The 23,394-nt window shown below is 37.8% G+C and overlaps 1 protein-coding gene across 6 annotated transcripts in view; it reads right to left on the bottom strand.

Moving 5' to 3' along the window:
- Nucleotides 1-760: 760 nt before the first annotated feature.
- Nucleotides 761-23,394, bottom strand: part of SULF1 (sulfatase 1) — a 125,860-nt gene continuing 103,226 nt past the window's right edge. For 4 of the 6 annotated variants that reach the window (XM_051609345.1, XM_051609341.1, XM_051609342.1 and 1 more), the window contains 10 exons: nt 18,841-19,057; nt 15,783-16,020; nt 13,937-14,033; nt 13,756-13,850; nt 13,283-13,348; nt 12,631-12,803; nt 9,769-9,911; nt 9,524-9,647; nt 8,589-8,622; nt 3,235-3,354 (listed from right to left, as the gene is read on the bottom strand). In XM_051609345.1, the coding sequence (XP_051465305.1) occupies nt 3,324-3,354; nt 8,589-8,622; nt 9,524-9,647; nt 9,769-9,911; nt 12,631-12,803; nt 13,283-13,348; nt 13,756-13,850; nt 13,937-14,033; nt 15,783-16,020; nt 18,841-19,057 (1,218 nt within the window). In that variant the 3' untranslated portion in view covers nt 3,235-3,323. Of the gene's footprint in view, nt 3,355-8,588; nt 8,623-9,523; nt 9,648-9,768; nt 9,912-12,630; nt 12,804-13,282; nt 13,349-13,755; nt 13,851-13,936; nt 14,034-15,782; nt 16,021-18,840; nt 19,058-23,394 lie in introns of all 6 variants that reach the window. The other 2 variants (XM_051609340.1, XM_051609346.1) reach the window with 2 other exon arrangements.

The following is a 23,394-nucleotide window of genomic DNA, read 5'->3' as shown; positions in this document are numbered from 1 at the left end:
CAAATGGGTGAATGTGTGGACTACACTATTGCACCATTCACTTCTCTATCTGTACAGAGAGAAGAAAGCATCTTCCTTGTTTCTTGTTATGAAATGCACTTTCAAAATGGAATGAAAATGGTTGGTACTGGATAATTCCCTGCACACAGATAGGAGAGGTAGTTGTATGTGACCTCGATTCAACAAAACTTGCTGGCATCCTGTTTTGAAATACATTCTGTGTTTGCTAATGTGCTTTCCAGGAGTAGGCATCTCTCAGGGGTCTATCTATCATTGCGACGAGTGATTTTTGAACGCTTAGATTAACCATCAATCCCCTTTCCTGATTCTCACAAACACCTTAACTTTATGTCTGCAGAAGCATCGGTGTCCAAGGACTGTGTAGAAGAAAGAAAAGCATAGCTTCAGAGGCTGATTTTGGCTATGAAGCTGATATTATATAGAGGCCACTGAGCAAGTGTAACATGCAGGTACAAGAGCGTTTACCTTGAAACCCAAATTCTCTTTTGTGATGACTCCTGTGTGAGGAGACACGCCTTCTGACTAGAGATCTGAGGTCCACTCTCATAAAGCCCTGTGGTCTGCTACTCTGCTGTCACAGAGAGCTTTGCAGGATGGAGGGAAAGAAGCAAAGCAGGGGATGGCACCAAGTAACATTGCCTTACTTTTGGGAACTGCTGGTTGTGCAGCTCAGTGCTTTGACTTCAAGGAAAAGAGGATTGGATTAATTGGGAATTAAAAAAAAAAATCACAACCTGTCTTAAACAAAAAATATATATTATTTACATCTCCAGGAATAATTAATAACTAACAGAGTGTAGTGTGTTATTTCGTTACCCATTGCTTTAAATATGGATGGATTCTTAAAACTGAAACTGTTAACATAGTTTTTAAAATAAATCTTAATTAGAAGGAAAACTGGATCATCTGAACCTCTCCAAATCAGGTAAAGTAAAACATTTTTTATTTCAAGAAATATTGCTTCTAGACTTTCCCGAAGCCAGAATTGTACTATAAAAGTGTCACAGAAATATTATACAAGATTTAAAAACACAGTCTGTATCCTAGTAACTTAAAACCTATGTACAAATAGCATCATTCATGACCATAAATATGTTTTTCTATCAATCAGCCCATGACACATAGAGAGCTAGTAATTTAACATATTTACAGAGTCCATCAAGGAGACTGCTTCTTAAAATTATTGAAATCCTACTAAAAGAATCTCCTTTTAAAAAAGTTTCAACTTCAAATACAATGCCATGAACGTAAGTTTAACCTGCAGTGCTTGCAATAGCCGAAAAACACCCACTACACTAAATAACATGGAACAGATAGGAAACACACCCGTGAACTGGATATTGTGGAATTACATCTGTTTGAGGTAATTCTCTGTTGTTGTTGTGCTAATTATTTGGAAATTTATAAAAAAGCAAGGGAAGATACTACGTTTAGAGTAATACAGATTTTTAGTTTTGAGTAATACAGATTTTCAATATCATTTTTGTATTATACTTTATAAAATTTCATATTTGGTAAAGTTCAAGAAAGAATTTAGAATACAACAAAAATTATCTAATCTACAATTTTTTACCTCAATATGCCTTTTGTATCTATGATAAAAGTCTAACATGCTTTTATCATTCCCTTTAATGCCTGTTCAAAACAAGAAGAATTTAAGTCTCAAAATTATAATAATGCTTTCAAGATATTGTTCAGGATAATAAAAATCAGATGTGGAGACAAAAGAATATATGTATTGATGTAAACCTTTCTACCAGTATCAGAGAAAAAAAGTCAAAAAACCTCATGAATTTTTAATACTGACAATATCAACGCATAGGGAAACACTCCAATTTAAACAAATCCTACAGTTAACAATCATTAGCCATACCTTTCTGAGAGTAAATTTAATCAATGTAACAAAAACATGCAATATTTTTGCTAAAATAATATTCAAAGCGTCTGTTTCCACAATTTATGCTGGTTAACTCTTTCCGGTCAATCTATTCGTTGGTTTCACAATTACATGAGACAGTGAGCAAAGTAAGAACAGTCAAGGTATTCGATTAAAAAATGGCATGGCAAACAGATTTTAAAAGTGCATTTTACTTAAAAGTGTGACATCAGGAATTTCCAGTGGTTAAAATAATTTATGAAAAAGAGATTATGCAGACAGATTGGGTGGACTGAAACATTCACTCATGGTGGGACCATTTGGAAACAGAAAGGAATTTGAATATCCTCTTCGAAGAAATAACTTTTAGGTTTCAGAGACTGTGCTACTGCATTTGAAAGTTAACACTGTTTCTTTTTGTTAAAAACTGGGAAACTTGCTTCCCAGTGTGGTGAAATACTGTGAAAGTATGTGTGTGTGAATAAAAAAAAATACACACAAATACTGAACTGGGCTCAATTTAGCTGCAAAACATACCTACATTAAACATGGAATGTCTTTTTTCAAAATTACTTACATTAGTTTGCTACTAAGGAAAAGGTGAACTTATTTAATGGTTTACCACTTGGTTTAACCCAAGGAGAGTGGAGGAGCTGAGGCACTGCCTTCTACATTGAGGATTTGTGAAGTTTCCCCTGCAAGACTCTGTTCTGTTTTTTTAAAGAAAGTTCCTGTTTTCTGGGTACCAATAGGTGAATCCCTAATGGATACATTTACAGCCTGATGAACAAGGGGTTCATCAGACCTCATGGGAAGATATATTTGATCTTCAAATATATCTTCCACAGTGTCACTGTCCTGATGAGTGTCTTTTTGAGGAACGCTGATGGGTTGTAGCATGAAGTTATGCCTGGACTCCAACTCTATCAAACCGTTTCCACTGAAGTCCATATCAAAACGGTCTGATTCTTTATCCTCCGTCCATTTTTCAGCTTGATGATTATTTCTCCAGTGTGCGTCATTCAAACGACTTTTCTCAGGAATATCATTGTTTAATTCAAGTTTCCCTTCCTGACTGAAATTCACTGTGCTCAAAGCGAGGGCTGTGAAGTCTGTTGGCACAATCAGCTGCAGCTCTTCTGCAGGCAGGCCGCTCGATCCGTCAGCAGAAGTCATTTCCATCAAGGTAAAGGCTGTGGATGATTCATCCCCATCCTCATTGCTTTGGGCAGTGTTAGCCTTGTCTGTTTTATTTTGCTGGTAGTAACTGTTCAGCAGTGCAAACATTCTATCTACATCCTTCAAGTAATTAGTCCAGTCAGCCAGACTAAGTCTATAGTTGTATCTGTATTCATACACACTTTCATTCACACTGTACAAGTCTTCCAGTCCTTGCCAGTCGATGTCACCAGTGAAATAGGGCAGGCTAGCCTTCCCATCCATCCCATAACTGTCCTCTGTTGGAAGAAAGAATAAAGCCTAATGGTGAGCAACAGCTTAATAGTGCAAGCAAAGCTTCCACGTGTGTTCCCACTCCACTTTGCTTGAAAGCACCACTATTCATAACATATGCAGCTCAAAATGTAAGATGCTCCACATCTTCTGTCATCAGATCAATGGTTCTGGCCTCAGGTGTGTTCACAGCTCCTGCTAAACACATACCAAGAAAACCCCTGTCTTCTGCTACATCCGTGGAAAGAGTTTAAAAAAAAAAAAAAAAGGTCTAATGGGGCTTTGTGATGACAGTCACATGTTATCTAATATTTCAAAGCAGGAAAGTTGCTTCAATACATGAATAATCCATTTGCTTGTCCTGAACACTCCATACAAAATACACAATAAACAAACAATTGTTAAGTATAAAGGACAGGACTGAGCCATTAGTGACCTGAACTTCAACAATGCCCACAGGAATTTGGTTTCTGGGTACCTTGAGACATATGGTCTGCAAAATAACCAGCCAGGCTTTATTTATTATATGTATTTTATACATAATAAGACATATTAATAATAAAAAATAATATAAATAATAAAGAATAGACAATAATATTGTTAATGATAATGCAATAATAAATAATATTTGTTATATAATTGATAACCAAAGGTATTTTTTAATATTTACCTAGTAAACATGGAACAATTAGGAGAAATAAAAACTAAAAACTTGGTGTGATGAATTTATAGGACTGTATCACTCTAAAAAAGTGTTAAAATATACATAGATACAGAAACTTCTAAAGGCTTTTGTTTTGTTTTGTTTTTAAAAAAAAGAACTTCAAAATTAAGTGTGTAACAGCTTTATCAAATAAAAAGTGACTAAAGGGCATGGTTATGAGCCTATATTTAGCAGTAAAGCTGCATTTTATATTGATCATGGCCAGAAAAAGTACAGACATGAAGGAACCCTATTTCCAAAAGATTTTTAGAAGTCACTACAGTGACTGCAGATTATCAACTGTAGTGTGAAGTCCATTATATATTGACAAGCAACACTGAACACCACTGTTTCGTTTAATTCACTGCACAGGCTGTATTCAGTCCAAAGATTTTATCAACTGAGTGGACTACAAGGAAAATGAAATCAGGTAATGCAAAAGCCTGCCAGGAAAAGTGAAAATTTTACTCTTTTAAATGATGCTGTAGGCATTATTTAGTCCTTAGTTCACTAAGAGGACTTACTGTCTGAAAATTGTACAGGCAAGTAGGCTAGCAGCAAATACCTTGGAAGTTCAAGTGTCTAATGCCCAACAGCATGAACTAAGAACACAAATTTATCTATATTGCGCCCTTCACCTCTTCAGTGGATTCTCCATTCATTTGTTTGTATTTTCATTTGCCCTTTCTCATTATTCAAGTAAAACAGAAGATACAACTTATATCTATCAATGCTTATATTCTTTGCTTCTTTACTAGCTTGGGATTTCACTGTGGAAATAATTTCTGCAATGCTTAGTGTATCATATGGGAGGTCATAAAAATACCATTATGGTAAGAAAAAAACATGAGATTTCCTGATTATGAGGGGCCTTATTCTGCGCCCACCACTTCCCTTGGAAACACCTCAGTATTTGCTCTTTCACTTAATACAACAGCTGTAAATATTTGACAACTTCAAATTTAAGTATCTTATTTTTTTAAAGCAGGTTCTAGAAATGTTTTTTATTTGGTAGGACAGCTATGACAAAGTGTCCTTCTTTCTTTTCCTGAAATAGTCAAGAGAAATGAAATAATTAAAGTGAACTAATGAGATCATGGCCACAGGAGAGCCATCTTCATAAGTCAAATTGTGGATAATTTGTTTCCTGAAACAAAAAAAATTAAATACTACAGAAGTTTCAAGAAAGAAATCTTACTATTCCAGTGCTTAGTGGCATAAAGAGCCCTAGAAAACATCTTAGGGAGGGATGCACTTTTAAAGAATTTAGTTGCCAAACCCTGTAAAATAGTAACCACACTGCAAATGTGACAATATTTAAATTTTGCTCTGTTACTATTTATATTGATAGTTTCTTTCTTTTTTTTTTCTTTTTTTTTTTTTCCCCCTTCTTTGCCAAATCAGATCCTATATAATAAAAAAAACCAAACAACTGCTGTAGGAACAGTCAGTGGCCCAAGTGGTTTGGTACTTCATGGCAGAAACAGAAACAGGAGTCCTGCTGTTTGATTGTTAACAGGTCGGGGGATGGACCAGGGTAATGGGAGCCAAAGCAGGGGCCAAAAAGATGCCTTTGGGCCCAGAGGAGCCAGTGGATGCAGTGGGACAGCTGAACAAGCCATGTGGCAGGTTTGGCAGTGGGGACACCTGAGGACCCGCAAAGAGGAGAAGAGTAGGGTTCTCTGCAGCAGGACAATGGGGCCGTGCTGCAGAGATGTTAGATCTGCAAGGAGTTTGTTGTGTGACTTCAAACCAGCTCAAAGACCGAGTCTACAGGACCCTTCACGCTAGATCTATTTTTTCCCCTCTGAATTTGACACTGTTTCTACAGTCTTAGAGGAGTTTCACAGCTGGGAAGGCACTGAGAATTGTTCTGTGATCTTCATGTCAAGCAAAAAAACCCAACAAGTTTAACCACTTGGGACAGAGGTAACTTGTATTCATACATGTTAAACAGGAAAGCAAATTCTTAAGGTCCTACAGCTGACTGCATTGTGGCTGACTGAGCAAGTCAGCTCACAGCTTAATTCCACAACTTGGCAGGAAGCATGAAAAGTTTCCCACTGAAATTGAAGTATACAAGGGGGAAAGAGAGAGGAAAGAAAAGGTTTTCCCCTGTCAGAAATAGGTGTGAAACAGGAAGGTGGAGATGAGTTACATTTGAGTAACAGCACAGCAGTGGTTTCCTCAATCGATATTTCGGGATTTCTCAGCTATATTATAGGCCCAAAAAGAGAAAAATTGTTGCTGTTTGTTGTTGTGTTTTTTTTTTTTTTTTAGCGAAGCTTTGCTTTCCAGTTATCATATCCTTGAGTTCCGTGATGCCATCTATGGCTCTGTTGTCTCAAAACTAGTAAGAGATTTGGATATATCTCCACTGAGACTAAATACAAGCCAGCACAAACATCTCCGTGGTGGCTTTGAAAAACTTCAGACAAGCAGGACTGGAGAGAGGAGTGTGCAATTCCCACATCCTGTTATCAGCCACTTCTGCAGAGTCATGTACTGTCCATCAAAGGACACAGGTGACACAAGTTGCTCCCTGCTAACACTCTCTCTCTGTGCCTTAAGGAGACAGCACTATACTGGCTGTTTCCATACAGGCCTGTTGTCCCAGTATTGTACTTGAAAAACAGGTAGTGCTGTACTAACACAGGGTATTTTGAACTGGAAACAGGTCTGAGTGAAGAAACTAAATGATCTGAAGGAAGCCTAAGGACTAGTTCTGATGACCTGGCAGCACAGGGCTTTTCCTTTCTTATTCCTCTGAAGGACTCAAGAAACGAATCCTCTAAGAGTTTGTTGTAGTGATTCCTGATAAATTGTCTTTGTTAATTATTTCTTTTTTCTTTTCTTTTTTTGAAAAGAAAAACTTTTCCACCAAGATGTGGCTTGAACCAAAATGCTGAACCCAGGCTTTCGCATTTGTTAAAAAGCTTGGTATCTGGAGTACGACACAAAGCGATATCATTTGTGTTATATTATAATTGCTATTTATCCCAGTAGCATGATGTTTATTGACTTGGTATCAGAAATTAATATGTTTTCATTACTAAACAGTGTAGCAAGATATGAAATAAAGATAAATCCTGTGTATTTCTTGCAATCCTACCATTCAAAAATGCTGTTTCTGTTAGATCGGTAGTTAAAATGAGGAACTCTACAAAGATGTCTTCTAATGAAAGATTTAGAAGCATAATTACAGGGATTACTGTCTATCATTCTAGTAATCAGTTCCCACCAGGCTGTTAACAAGCAATGGAAACAACTGGGATGTAACCAAACAAAAGCTTATCATCCTCCTAGATGCCAAAATGGCTCAAGTGAGAAAATACAAAATTTGCTGCAAGGAAAAATAAGCTGCTTAAATTGCAGATCTATAAAACATTTAAATACTTCATCTTAATTGTTCCCTGGCTGCTGGGAGCTAATGACAAGATTATTTTCAGAAGATCCTGTGAAAAAAAGTTTTATTTGACTTGTGTACTTCTTAGACTCAGTTTATTTCTCAGGTAAACAATGTATATCAGGTGCTACTCCATCAAAGTGCATGGAGATTCAAATGTTTTGAACTTATATACTGTGCAAAGTTATGAAGTCTAAATGACACTTGGTAGACTTTAATCTGGTTTTCACCCTGAGTAAAAGTATCCCTCAACGAATAGCAAGTGTGGCACTGTTAAGACCTGAGGTTTTTTTTTAATCTTTTCAGGGTTTTGCTTTATGTTTGACTGGTTCCTCCACCAGGAGTAACTGGGTTCTGCATGATAAACATGTAGGTATAAGTATACTTGCAAACAGATAGATATACTGCTCCAAACAGCAATCTGTCATGTATTCCTCACATTCAAGCATTAGGTATAAAAGAACCTCACCCGATACCTATCATCAGTTCAACTGTTTAAACCTTTTAAAGACATTCATTTAATGCTTGTGGGATCTGTTCTGAAAGTATTGGCCTCCCCAGCCCAAAGAAGCCTCCTCTTTCTGCCACACTTACATTGAACTGTCTCCTGATGGCTTCTGGGCACACACTGCCCACAACAAGCACAGCTTTTGCTTAAAGCAGCATCTGCCAGCATTTTCTAAAGCCAGTGGGAAGATTTTACTTTACTTCTATAGGTTTGATTAGGCTCTTTGGATACATTTTCCTCATAAAGGTTTTTAGGCACATTCTCTTTAAAAAGCAGCCATACAAACTTCCTAAATAAAACCAGAAAAAACCCCAACCCAATAATAGGAAAACAACCCAAAAGAGGTGATTTTTTTTGTGTCATTTCCCCTGGGTAAACATCTGCAAAACACAGGCATGAGATATGAGCTGTATGAAGTCTTGCTATGACAACAAGCTATGTTAAATGCAGAATGGTACATCTAAAAAACATGGCCACGTTCAGTGTAGGGTAGTTAGAAAATGCATGCATCAAAAGCTATGCTGTGTGCAGCATGGCAGGATACAGACATTAGTTGAAATGGACTGGAGTCATGCAATTATTTGGAAAGAAGCTGCTGAGGAGAATAAAAAAGTGTGGATACCTGTGTGGATCATAGCTTCCTCCATCTTTATTTCCTGATATAGGAAAATACAAGAGTAACTTTTGTTAGTGTTTAGAACTTGTAAAACCATTCACAATGTAGTTTTCCATGCACAGCATCTAATTCCTAAAAAGAAATGTACTGTGTTAAATAAAGACAGAGCTGCAGTCCAACAAAGATTTCCTGGAAGTTTTATATAAAAGAACTGAAAAACCACAGTTTTTCAAAAATAATAAAACCCCCAAACAATTAGATATTGTAAAAAAAGAGAAATATTTGTAGCTGAAGAAGGAGATACAAAGATGCAACTTCACAAATTATGTAGAAGGGAATATCCCTGTAAAAAAAAAAATAAAAAATCACAGTATTCAATCAACCAAATATAATTAAATTCCAGAGTTATGAAGTAAAAATACTCGCTATTTCTATACTCAGAAACTCTTGTAAAGAAATTTGCTTTCTTCAGAAAATGAAGGAGACTACTGCTGATAGGAAGTTTGTAATGTGAAGTTTCAGTTGTGGTTTAGAGCCTGAAGTTGTTCTTATAGGCAGACAGCAATTGGAATAAACACGAGATTTAATGGTGCACCTATTGAGAGGCAAAAGCTAACCAAATAAACCCTGAAACAGAGAGAAGAGTTATGAGTAGGAAGATCTGCGTATGTTTGTTACTACTTAGCTCAAATAACATAATAACCTTTCTGCAGCATTTCTGTCAAATGTTGATGTTTGCCATCACTATCCGTCCAGAATAACCTTTGCCAACTTGCAAAGAAGCTTCCCGGTCGTGTGGTTGCACAGGATGGTGTATGCGGATCATTCCAAACTATTCAGAGCAACACTTAGGAGAGTGACATTTCATGGATACAGTTACTACTTAGGCAGATAAAGAAAAATGAACAAAATGGAAATAGACACTTCTGTTTTTCCTGTACCTGTTTCAAGTCCCTTTGGCCTCGGATTGCACTGCTTAAAACCTTGACAGCTTCGCAGTTCCATTAGCTGTATGTGTAATTGATTCAAAATGCCTCTTTCCACCGTGTGTACTGTATTTGTCAGCTGACACAAAAGAGGAATGGAGGGGAAAAATACTTGTTAACAGAAATTAAAAAAAAAAAAAAAAAAAGACTACCTAGAGGAGTCTGGTGAACAACATTTTGTAACAGGGAAAAGGGCTTACCTGGTAGGGGTCAGTGTTCATATCAAAATATTCCAAGAAGCCAGTTGCAAACTCACAAAAGAGAAAATTGTGGGTGTCATTAACTGTTCGCAAACACCAGTAAGTGTTGTTATTCGAGCTTGTGCAAGCACAGAAAGAGCCCACTGTAATTAAAGAAAGAAGTGATTAGTTTTTAGTAAAAAATAATATCCTTGTTCCTTCTACATCTAGTGAAACCTCTGTAGGTTTTCATGTGCTTAAATTCTAGAGCAACTGAAAAAAGCCCTTATATTTGAATAATGTTGAATTGTCATCTAAACCAGAATAAATGTTGCTAATGTATTTTTCACATACACTTAATGAAAACAGAAAATAGTGAATTCTATTGTTAATGAGCCATATTCTGTTGTCAGTTATATACAGTTCATTAAGATTGAGCAGAATTGAGACTTTAGAAAAAACTAAACTACACAAAACTTGATCTAAACTAATTCATTGCGACTCCTTGCTATATTTGATACTGTTACCCCCTTAACCAAGTAGACCCTCTGTAATGCAAATACAACAGAAAATTTCAGGATTGTAAGCACTTCAGAAGAAGGTCACAATGTTAGTCAATATAAGAGTGAGATGGAAATGATACAGCAGTCAAGAAAGCACGAAGCAGTGTGTAGGGATGAGGCAAGCAAGAGAAATTAGGCACTAGAGAGACGGGTTTGCAAGCAGGCATTTTGCCTGGCATCTTGAATGCGGGAAAGATGGATGAAGCAAGGTGGGAAGACCAGTGGATAATCCTATGCCCCATTTTAAGCAGCTCTCCCTTACGGGCTTGAGTTTGCCACTTAAGTATTATTTTGAACTGCAATCTCTCATTTCATTTATTTGAATCACAAATGAGAGAAATCGAATTGTTCAGTCAAGCCTTTGTAGGACAATCCCAAACAGTGTAACTGAATTACATTTTGTTTTCACTTTTCAACCTGGAAAACTGGTGAAAGGTCTGGAAAATAAGTCCTATGAGGAGAGCCTGAGGGAACTGGGATTGTTTAGTTTAAAGAAGAGGAGGCTGAGGGGAGACCTCGTTGCTCCCTACAACTACCTGAAAGGAGGTTGCAGGGTGGTGGCAGTTGGCCTTTTCTCCCAAGTGGATAATGACAGGACGAGAGGAAATGGCCTGAAACTGTGCCAGGGGAGGTTTAGACTGGATATTAGAAATAATTTCTTTGCTGAAAGAGCAGTTGGCTAGTGGAACAGGCTGCCCAGAGAGGTGGTGGAGTCACCATCCCTGGAAGTGTTTAAAAGAAATAGATATAGTGCTTAGAGACATGATTTAAGCACTGAACAGGCAAATTTACAGTGGGGGATTTAGGTTATGGTTGGACTTGATGAACTTCAAGGTCCCTTCCAACCAGGATGATTCTATGATTCTGTGAAACCTAGTATGGGTTTCCATTCCAGACTGAAGTCATCTGAATCCAGGTGTCACAGTGATGGATACAGCCATAGAGATGACCTGAGTATATCTTGTTTATAACCTTGTTCTGCAAGCAGAATAAGCTGTAAGAATGGTATCTCTCTAAATTTTCAAAGAAAGTGCGAACAAAATTTTGCTGTAGAATAATGCCTCTTTAATTCTTAGATTTTTATTTAGATTTATCTAGATTAGTTATTAGTACTGTGGCTAGCTGTAATGGTATCAATGTTTTGAACAAACTTTGGAAAAATAGTTATGGTATTGGACCTTTTTGTCTGTTTACTGTGAATCAGTACATTGACTCTTCTTAAAGTTAATGGACAGTGTCAAAGGGACATTTTTTACTCCATGCCTTGTCGCTGGATCATTGCCAGAATGCACAGCAATATGAGAACTCTTTTCATAACTGTTTGTTACTCCACAATTTAAAAGTAATAGGCCAATTTAATTGTTTTTAAAACAAAAATCATGCATACAAATTACTTTAGGAACATCTTATATTTTAAGAAGTGTGTTAGCAAATGTTCTAGTGCAATCAGAACATGTTACCACTAGGAGACAATATCTTTCTCCAGATGAAAAATTGCTCTTGGCAAATTTTCTGTTTCAACTCAAACATGTTGTATCTTAATCATAATTTGATCTTGAAGTTTTTGAAAGTACAGTTTTCAATCAATTTTCTACCTTCACCACCACAAATGAGAAAGTTGATGTTTTGCTGAATACCAAGAAGGGTTGAAGCATGCCTTGATAGGATGTTTATCTATCCTGAAGTTTAAAAGAATTTATAATATTTTCTAAGTATATTTTTCTATCTTAAAGTGAGTGTTACACAGTGGTGACTTTTGAACTCTTTTAGAATATAAAAAATGGGAATTATGGGAAGAATTTGCAAAGGAAATTATCTGTGTTTTCTTCATAGTAATATAAGTTGTTTTATACATTTTGAAACCACAATGGTAAAATTAAAATAGACCTTTATTTGCTGAATTTTGTGACAAAATTAAAAGTCAAGTCCCAAAAAGTGTTTATAACAATTGGAAGACTAACATTTTTATTAATAACCAGGAACCGAATTAGAATTCCTATGAAATATTTGGTCTTTTTTGTCTCCAAGAGATGACAAAAATCTCACTGGCTTGTTTCAAAAGCCTACGAGTTAGAGGCCAACTCTCATTTTTGCTTGTGCAGTGTTTAGAATGGAGCCTCTTGTGATAATTTCATATAAGTAATACAACAATTACAAGCATGCTGAAGTGACATTCTTCCTTCATACTTCAGAATAACGGCAGCAGTAGCATTACTAAGTGCCAGTTCTTAAAAGTAATGCTCTGATTGCCTAAAGTGGAAAGTCTGTAACACAGCAGAGGACAACCTAGGTCATGTCTGTGTGGATACATAAGACTTACAGTTCCAGAATGGTGCTGTTTGCCAGTGGTTGTTGTCATGAGTAAAACATGTCAGTCCAGGAAGGCTACACTCATCTCCTTTCTTCTGGCGCCTTTTGCCCTTCCTTTCCTTCTTCCTCCTCCTGTTCTCCTTGAACAGCTGCAGTTTGCCATCCACTTCCTGTGCTGCTTCTCTGTCCAGAGAGAAAGTTGGTCATGGCTGACAGAGAACAGTCTCTGTTTGGTTAACAACAACAATAGCAGTTTTGACATCTGTCTGGGTTTTTTAAAGATGAGTGTATGAGAATATACCCATCTTGTAGCTCAGCTTCCACCCCAGTATGACAAGGTGTTATCCTCAGTAAGCATAAGGAATGATACACTATGGCATTTAGGTTTAACTGGATCTTTTAAATAATTGTGAGCTCAGTCAGCTTGTGAAATGATTAGTTTAATCCATTTTCTATCGATAGATTTAAAAAATGTTCTCCATACTTTCACAAGTCTGTCCAAAACGACTGAAGGTTCCTTGTGAGAGGTTGCTATATGTGACCTTTTCTTTCCCTCACCTCCTCCCTTTCCCTCTCCACAACAAAAATCCCAACCCCCCAGTTATTTTTCTTCAGTCACTAAAAAGCCAGCTGACAGAGTGAGAGGATAATACAAAACTTACTTGAAGGGATGAAGGTGGCTCTTGAGTTTCTCTTGGGCCTTTACCCCTTTCTCTTTGTTGTAGTAGCTACAGGGAAAATTATTAGGAATCAAGTCATGAAACTGTTTTCAACAAAATACCACACTAGAAGCATCCCATCTTTGACATTTTTTTAAGGAACTACACAGAATGAGTTAAGATTTTCACTTCATTTAAAGAAGTTATATCTGTGTGAGTGGTCCTATGCTAGATTACAGCAAAACCACGTCTGGGTTCAAATATATTAGTAGAATGCAAACACATTTAAACTTAAAATTTTAACATTTATCTTTTTTTGATTCACATTTTTTTATTAAAAGGATCTAACTAAAATTAGTACCTACAATAGTTATAAATAAAGTTTATGTTCTCTCTTTTCCACCTCAAAACACTTGGAAAATCTGTAGACATTAGCAATCAGTGTAGCTTTCAATGTGGAGTGTCATCTGTCTTACCTCTGTTTACTACAATCACATTCATCTGGTTTTCTTCTTTTTAAGTGTCCTCTAACTTCCCTCAAATTCTTAATTTTGTCTTGGAGAGCTTCAATCTGCAGAGAATATTTCCGAATCTGAATTATTCTTTTGAAAAGGTAGCAGTGAAAAGGTGTAACTGAGATTTTAAAATAACTCTTACCTCCTTGTCAATGTAAGCCTTGTGGTCCTTCCAGGCTCTGGCAGATTGGTACAGCTCTCTCTCACAGTGAATAGTGTCATTTGGAAGAATAAAACATCTGTAGACACGGGTTTAAGAAACAGGGAAAAGAAGGTCAGTGGTTTCCCAATTGCCTACCTATTTCCTCTCTCTCTCTTCTATTATTCCTAATCAATCCTTTGTTATACTCTATTAAGAAATAAATAAAGTCTACAAGGTCTTCTCATGTTGACTCAGCAATATTAAGAATAGCTTCAATCTATTTTGTCTGCAAAATAAAGAGAAATAAATTGTCATCTATGACAGATGCTCTGTGCCTGCTAAGCAAAAATGCAATGGCAATCCCATCTTGGAGCTTCTTAATTCAATCGGAATTGAAACTGAAACTTAAAAATCTGCTCAGAATGCAAAGCCATGTTTGTTAGCCAACCATGGTATTGCTTATTAAACCACCAGCTGCTGAGAAATATACTGCTCTTGCCAAATGAGTGAAACTCATGTTCCAAGTATGCAAATTAGTCAGAACCAGAACATAAAGTCAATGGGCTGAAGATCAATATAATCTATAATAAAAGTTGGAGCAAGGAGTTCAAATAAGTGGTTGAAAAAAAAAAAAAAGCCAACAGAACACTCAAGTTAAAGAAAGATGCAACTACAAAAATATGTTGACAAGTGTTTGAGAAAATATATCTACCAAGAGAAAAAAAGACAACACATCAAAGGCCCAGGTTGAGGGCTGTTATAGAAAATCCACTAGACTACAGGCTGGACTTTCAAAGTCTCCATGCTGGCAAATAGAAATTCTTTTATTATGGAAATATTCCAGTTTCATAGACACAACCTTTCTTGGGTCCTGTTTCATCAGAACCCTTCTTCTAATTTTTGATAGGAGTAGCAGAAAGGGAGACTTAGATGTTTATCTCCTCCCATGTAATCCCATTATGTTTTTTAATTCACTCAGAGAATTCTGAAAGCAACACTGTGTTCTGTAGAATTCAAAATGCATTATGAAGAAATAAAAACTTTTCCAGAAAGTTATTTAAGGCTTTATTAATGCCATGGTTGGAAATTATAAATGCAAACCCCAATAATTTTTCCTTATTAAAAATTAACTTTTATGTTTTCCTTGATATTAAATTAGAAAAAAAGAAGGAAAAAAGAGAAATGCTATTTATGTTTTAAACACAAAAAAAAAAAAAAAAAAAAAAAGAAAGATTTTTATTGCCCATGTCTGCCTGGCTTTTCAGATCAATCATAAGAGATTTTTAAAACTTTAAATATTTTTCAGATTTTTGCTTTCTCATTCAGGCTCAGTGTAGGGCTAAAAACTGAAGTCTAAGCATCTTCCAGGATGGAAGAATGATTGCAGGTCTCTTGAGGGATAAACAGGTCTAATGTATCTTAAGAAAGATGATATAACTGATCTAATCTGTCCTCATTTAGAGTGGGATTTCAGTCCCCTCAAACTCAGGCCTCTTTGCTAAGTTGCTAGCCTAGGCTTCATAATGAATAGCAGGCATGTCAGTTCCACAGGGTGATTAATCCATCATAGGATGCATGCTTTGATGTGGAGGATGAATATCCCCCTGGAGATGCCTACTCCTCCTCAAAAATAAAACCTGAATGACATGCCTCCCTTTAAAATACACATAATAAAGTTAAATGATTCTACCTGCTAACAAGTACAACTCACATTTATCAAAAGTCTACAAGGATAGTTTTAAGTTCTTGAAAATTGTGGCAATAAAATAATTAAAAATTGACACAGAGAGATGCAATTAGAAAATTATTTACTTTTAAGAAAAACAAACAGAAAGAGCAACCGTACTTGTGTGTGACTCTGACAGAGTTGGGTTGACCTATAGAATCAGTGCCATCAGCAACCATTGCATCACTAACAGTTTCCTCTGCCTCTTCCTCTTTTTCAGCATTATGGCGCTTGGCGATACTTTTGGTCTTTAACACCTGCAGTTCTTCCTCTTCCAGATTTATGTCATATATTTCACCTTCAAATTCCACAGACAAGGACCGGGTTTGGCGAGTGTGAACAAATCTGGGTTTGTATTCTGAAGCAGAAGAAAGAAACAGTCCCAGTTGCATACACACATCTACATGACCCATGCCATGATGAGCGATGCTGTTCAGCTTATTTTTTTCAGTGGCTTTACAGGTACTTTTTTAATGATATTTTTTGTTATGCTGGGGCTCACACTTTCACGAGTAGCATGCAATTTTGATTGCTTCAAGGTTGGCATTTCATGCTAGTCTGGCCATCTCCGAATAAAGTTGTTATCTCAGAAATCAGATATCTAGAAAGAGACACTCAAAAAATCAGACACCAGGGGATTAAAGCCCACTTCAGAAAATTAAACCATTCAGTACTGTGTAACAAGGTCACCAACTGTAAACTGGCATATGCCATAAGTTGGGCTTATGCTTTAGAATAAAAAGGACTTTTTAAAAAGATAACACATTTTTCTTTTTAAATGTAAGCACTAAAAGGGCAATAATTCATCATACATCAATGTGTGTGTGTATGTATATATATATATATATGTATATATACCTTGACACACAGATCATCCATATCTATGTGTATAAATCATAGACCACTGAAAACTTGCTGCATTATAAAGCTACAGTGAGAATTATTGTGCCACTTTTACCTGCTGAAAGCTCTGAGCTTAGTAGGGTTACAGCTCTTTTAGTTACTGTCTTGGAGTTTTGCATGTGCAGCCACGTATATGATTCAGATTAACTAAGACAATTAACTCTTTGAGGGTTTTTTGATGTTATGTATGAAAATTGGTCTCAATCTGGAAGACGTTACACTTTTTAATTCTTTTGCTAAATGGACTTGTCCCAAATCAGGCTGGTAAAACTCAAAGTCAGTAGCACACCAAAGCATACTCTGTCTAGCAAAACCACACACACAGAACCCTAGGAATATGTATTTCAGCTTGTCAAAATCAGCTGTAGGGCATTTCCATTTGTTACATTGGTGCTGAGCACACCTTTGTCACCTAACAGTTAATAATAACTCATGCAGTAGGATAAAATGGGAGCTGTGAGAAAGTACTGCCTCTGGCAGGTAGCATCTGTTCTATTGCAGTTTGTATGTCAGTATCTTTGAGACTCACACTGAACCTTTCCCACAAGAATCTTTCAAAAGTGTAGATAGTGAGCCCTGCTCAATGCTTCATTCAAGCCACTCTATCCTTCTGAACCATTTCAGTGATTGCCTGCTGTCTGGTGAAAAAAGGCTTCAAGTCCAGTCTGTTAAGAGTAAAACTCTAGTTTCAAAGCATCCTTCTGATTTATAACCATATCACCCTTTAAAAAAATAATGCAGAAAGATAAGATTCATTGGGTCAGAAGGGACAATTGCTGGCACTGCAGTAGTCTCTGACAATACTACGTATTAATAAAGTCACTGAAAGACTCTGGAATATAAAAGCATCTTATTGAAGTGTCAACTAGAGACTGAGGCCTGAGCTAGTCATTGCCTTAACAATGTCTCTTCATCGTGTGTCTTTCTCTGCTCTACTCGTATGAGTGTTAAGGCAGATTGGGAGAAGGAGGACAAGGCAAGAGGAATAAGAAAGTTGTAAAGAAGAAAATAATAACAAATGGACTTTTTCTAATGCTTGTTTCAGATGCTTTCCATACTTGCCCGCTTTCTCTCCACAAGTCACTCCTCCCCTACTTATAACCCCCATTCACCCTTTGCTGCTGTGCTGGCAAATCCACTTTCCCAGGTACACAACGCGGTATTTCCCTTTGAAACTATCTCTTAGGGGAACATTCCTCAGTTTGAGAATCACTCTGGCAGCCTGTGATGTAGACTTTTCAGCAGAGGTTTGCTTGTACACACTGTAAAGTTCCTTAGATCATACTAAACAAGTGGAATAAATTATATCAAGGCAGCACTAGTCTGAATAAAGAAACAAGTCAAAACAGACAATATTGTGTTTGAATGTACAAAGAATACCAAGGATGCTTATTCACATCCAGAGTGAGGGAGGCTTTAAATCAGGAAATATTTTTATTTATACTGACATTATTTTCTGATTTCGTAGGCATCTGTGCAGTATCTTCTAACTTTTTCATTTCTCATACGACTTCACTATCTTCTTCTTCTAAAGATGCTTCTTTATTTCATTCTCCAGTCTAGTATTCTAGATAGACAGCAGGAGAAAACAGCCTGGTCTTGGACAAAGTCTGAAGTCCAGGTCTGCTTATATTGTGATAACTACAGAACTTCACTTTCGTTGCTGGGCAGAGAGATGAAAATATTTGTTTCATTTAAAGGAATGGCTTGTTTTCGTAGAAACCGCTAGCAGAAACATAGCTAAATACTGCTGCACCATTCACTGCGGCCCACGCTCCACTAGAGGACACTGCAATCCCACGCGTGTCCCTGCGGGGACCCCGGGACGCACCTGCCGAGGAATGAGAGCCGAGAGCAGGCACAGCCCTGCGGGGCCTCATGGAGACCAAAGCTTTGGGCTGGCCCCGAACGGCGTGAGAACACGGCGGTCGCGACGCAAGAAAGCACTAGCGCTGCCCGTCTTAGCAAAAACCGGCACTGCCTGAGTGGCAGATGTCACCGCCTTGTGGCGTCCGAGCAACGCGATAGGTGGCACCAGAGCATCGTCACCGCCGCCGCCGCTGCCACCACCCGCGCAGCCTGAAGGCTGCTCCTCACTGCCATCCATAGGATAAATATTGTCACTGTTGTTATTACAGGGGCAATTACGTACAACCTGACTGCCAATTAGAGATGTTCCTCAGCCACGGAGGTAAAAGCAGGAGTAGGCTGGCAAGCCAACGCTCTGCTAGCCTTTTCTCCCTGCTCAGAGCCCAAGAGATCAGGTACCACTTACTTTGCGCATTAGGGTTTCTCAAGAACTGCCTTTGACTTTTTCTTTGGGTCCTGCTCTTTCTGTAATCAGTGTCTCCGCAGTTGCAGTCTTTGTCTTTACTGTTGTATCCCCGGGAGTGGATGCTGCGGGTCCTTTTCCTGATGGCAAGTATGTCACTAGATGCCTTACACTTGTGGATCCGAAGTTTGCCAGAAGCATCCTCGGTGCACTGCCACTTCTGTGAGAGAGAGAAATGAAGATGATTTCCCTGCAGCCCTCCAAACCCCTGCTACTTCCAAGTGGGTTGTAAAACAAGACAGGTAAATTTCTTTTAAAATTAAGCAATCCCTTGAATAACAAACTGAGAAGGGAAACATTTTAAGGGACTAAATTCACTCACATTCTTCTCAATATGCTAGGCAAACATAAGCTTGAAAGAAATCACTGAAAATCTGTATTAAAAAAGAAAAAGACTCAGCCAAGAAAGATATATAAATCAAGAGTATCTAGACTAAACACATCTCCAAAAGGAGCAAATAAAAAGTCTTAATTTACTGAGCCACAGAGTGCAGCTGTCAGGGCTGTTTTCACCAACTGCTGGTTTTTTTTTTTCTTTGAAAAAACAAACTTTGTTTCTTTGTTCTGTGACTTGGAATTTCTAACATGATTCAGGGGAAAAGAAAAAATCCCCCCAGATGAAGAAGAACTGGTTTAGCTGTAGGGTTCCTTGGCGAAGAGAAGGACAAATTGCAGATGTGATTTATAGGACAACACATAAACCACTAACAACATGTAATTTATTTTTTTGCCAGTGGTCAGAATTACGACCTGTCCCTGCAAACCATGTCACCAGACCTGCAAACTTTCCTGGGTCTTGATATTTTATGTCAGAAAAGGAATGTTTGAAAGCTTGGTACTCCCAGCCAACCTCTCTATACCCAGCAGGTGCAAGGGAGGAGAAGAACCTTAGGGGTAGTAAACAAAACATTAGCTTGGATAAACACCTTTGGGTACCTAAGTTTTGAGATTTGCATCAGACCTGGGAGAAAAAGGTGCAGCCTGAAAGGAATACCTGTAAAAGGCATCCTACACGTGCTGAATATCAGAGCAAGTATGGGAGAATGAGAGAAAACAGAGTTGTTCCCAGCTTGTCTGCACAGTATCTGTCTGACTTGATTATCAACATCACTGAACCAGATGGACAATTTCAGGTGGATTTTTCCAGTGGATTCCACTGCCTTCACATTTCAAATTCAAAAGCAACTGGGACTTCAATTTCCTTTCCACATTGAACTGTCTTAAAATGCTAAATGTAATTTTTAAAAGAACATGGGTAAGTGTTGATGGATCAGACCTCCTTTGCTCATGCACTAAGCTTGCCATATATGGCTGCTAGGTTATAGGTGACACTCATAACACCCTACACAAGCTAAGGAGCCTATGAAGATTTTAAATCAGTTGTAGTCCAAATAACAATAGGGAGAACTAAAAATACTTATACTTATTTATAATTTGAATACCATTATAAATGTCAATGAGTTTTGTTCACTTGTACATCTTTAAGACATGATGACCAGAGGCTGCATAAAAAGCAACTAAGTGTGGTTGAATAACGTAGAAAACAAAAGTCATCAATGCTATTGGTTACTGGAACCTTTTAGTTGCAGTTTCAGCTAAGTTTCCCTATAATGTGCTCTTTTTTCATCCCTGTGACTGAAGAGCGTCACTTTCTCTTGCCTCATGAATAATAGGAAGACAGGTGGATGTTGGTCCTAATGGAATCCCCAGCTTAATATTTAAAATGGACGTTAATATCAGAGCACACACATTTCAGTAAGTTTCTTCCATTGACTAATGGCTTCTCTGGAGAGTTTCGGGGGTGCTGTCAAGCTGACTCAAGAATAAAGAAAGAAAACAGCTTCAGATAGTTTTGCTGACCTGATAACTTGAGGAGTGAGCTGATGTGGTTCTGAACCACAGAACCATGAGAACACTCTTTAGCCTAACACATGAGCTGAGCTAAAAGATGGATCCCATGCTCAGAGACCTTGCCTGGGGATTGGAATGACTTTGATCCCAAAATGGTAAACCATGTGTAATAGAATTGCACATGCCTGATCGCTGCAAGAGAAATTACATTTGTGTCCAGACTTTCAGTGTAAACCTACACCTACAAGTGACAAGGTGACAATTAATGGTGTCTGAGAGCTATAACACTTTGCAGGGTTTTATTCTGCAATAGCATGTGCAGCAAGAAAAGATTGTTACAGGATAAGTACTGACTGCACTACTGTATTTCCTGTGTTTATTTGGTACAAGTTACTTTTATAAGCATATGGCACGAGTTTTTAATGAGTCTCAAAAGCCTCATTTTAAAGTAAAATAAGTATTCTCTGTCTAACACTAATTATAGCAGGAGGTTCCATGAGTGGCTTCAATAGCCATTTGGATAATTTTTAACAGTATTATGACTAACATTGAAACAAGACTCTCTGTGTCTACTACAAGCCAATAGCAGTTCTATACTTAAAACAGGGGTTTAATGTGATTCAGTTCCTCTTTTTTAAAATTTTATTTTATTTTTTTTTAATGTTAGTGTTCTAAGTGTCATTATAAAGATGTTTCCAAGATGGAAATTTTAGACTAACTTTCCTGAATCCCTGCCCATGCCAACATAATTCGGCACTGAGCATGCATTATGCAGTAAGTCATAATGGTCCTTCTGCTTGTCTTCAGATCTATAAAATGCATTAATGCACATAAAAGAAAATTCTGTCTGATGCATTGCCCCTTCCCCTCCTTTATTTTCTTCCTTTGGTTTCTGGATTCCCATTTCTCCATCAATTTAAAAATACTGGCACATACACAGACTAAATATGTCTTCATTATATTTTAATTTGTGTATGGTGATTTTTTTGTGTATTTTTTAAAATTATTATTTCCTGATGTTTTCCTTTTTATAGCAATGTTTCACAAGACACCTAAGCTGATTCAACTATTAACTGTTGCCATAGGAATATGGGATGGTCCCTGCTTCTGTCTGCATGCAGACATGAACTCTGTGCTGATTTATTTTCTCCCTCAGTAGAAAAGACTCAGAATAAAAAAAACCACAACCAGCCACAACTGATGGGAGAGGAAAAGAAGGATCCTGCCATTTGACTGCAACAAGCTGTTGTATCATTTCAGTCAAGTTGTGAAACTTAACCTGTGTCAGGTTTTTTTCCTGTCGTTAGCTCATCTTTTCTTTCTTTCATTTCATTTCATCACCCACCCTCCAGCAATGACTTCCCTCTCACCTCAGCTCCCCACTTCCAGTGTTCCTTCTCCCTCAATTTAACTTCAGAGGGGAAGAAACATGGAAACATGGAAGAGGAACCTTAATACTCCCCACAGCAATGGAGTCCTGAAACCCCCTACCTGAAACCTGGTGGGACTATGCCACTGTGAGGGGCTTTGCTGGCTTTCAGCTGCCCCAAACTGAAGCAGAGTCTGTTCTGCACATGCACTTGGGGCCCTGGCTGGCTCTGCCTGTGCTGTCTGCCAGCTCTTCCAGATCACTCCCTACCCCTGGCAGCAAATTAAAGAGACAAAGTAGGAGAAATATAGATGTAAATAGATTGAGCATCCTATGAGGAGCAGCTGCGGACTTTGGGCTTCTAGTTTGGAAAAAAGGAGGCTGAAGGTCAACCTTATTGCTCTCTGCAGCTTCTTGAGGAGGGGAGAGAGAGGTCCTGAGCTCTTCTTGGGATCCAGCAATAGGATGTGTGGAACTGGTTCAAAGCTATGTCAGGGAGGTTTGGACTGGACATTAGGAAGCATTTTTGTAATGAGAGGCTGGTCAGACACTGGAACAGGTTTCCTAGAGAGGTCATTGATGCCCCAAGCCTGCCAGTGTTTAAGATGCATTTGGACAATGCCCTTAATGGCATGCTTTAATTTTTTGCCAGCCCTGAAGTGATCAGAGAATTGGACTAGGTGATTACTGTAGGTCCCTTCCAATTGAAACAGTCTATTCTGTTCTAATTCTGTCCTATCCTATCCTATCCTATCCTATCCTATCCTATCCTATCCTATCCTTTCCTACTCCACTCTATACTAAGCTATGCTACGCTACTCTACTCTATCATTTGGGAGATCAAGCTGTTTTAATTTCTTCCAAAGATGAATTTCAAACACAAAAGTACATGTGCCTGTTCCTCAGTGGGGAGGCAAACACGCTGCAACAGGAGCTTTTCAGAGGATGATGTCATTAGCAAGATGTATTTTCTTTTGGGGGTAGGAGTCTGCCCTTATAAAGTAATTTCAAAGGCAAATGACCTGGTTAAAAGGGTATTGTTTGTACTTGGTGGCTTTGGCTGCTGCTGGCAAGGTTCCAGTGGTGACTTAGAGCTACATGAGCAAGACAATAGCAAATGACTTGATAACTACCTTGGGTGTCAGCTTCCTGATATTAATCAGTTTGTACCAGTGCCTTAAAATCAAGTAAGTCTCTTTAATTACTGAATATAATCAAGGTATAAAAGTATACATTTAGGATGAATCATTGTGATGTGCTGCACTGTAAATATCCAC

This window comes from Apus apus, chromosome 2 (assembly GCF_020740795.1).
Source record: "Apus apus isolate bApuApu2 chromosome 2, bApuApu2.pri.cur, whole genome shotgun sequence".
Taxonomy (NCBI): domain Eukaryota; kingdom Metazoa; phylum Chordata; class Aves; order Apodiformes; family Apodidae; genus Apus; species Apus apus.
Note: the sequence above shows the minus strand (reverse complement) of the source record. Positions and strands in the feature narration are given on the sequence as shown.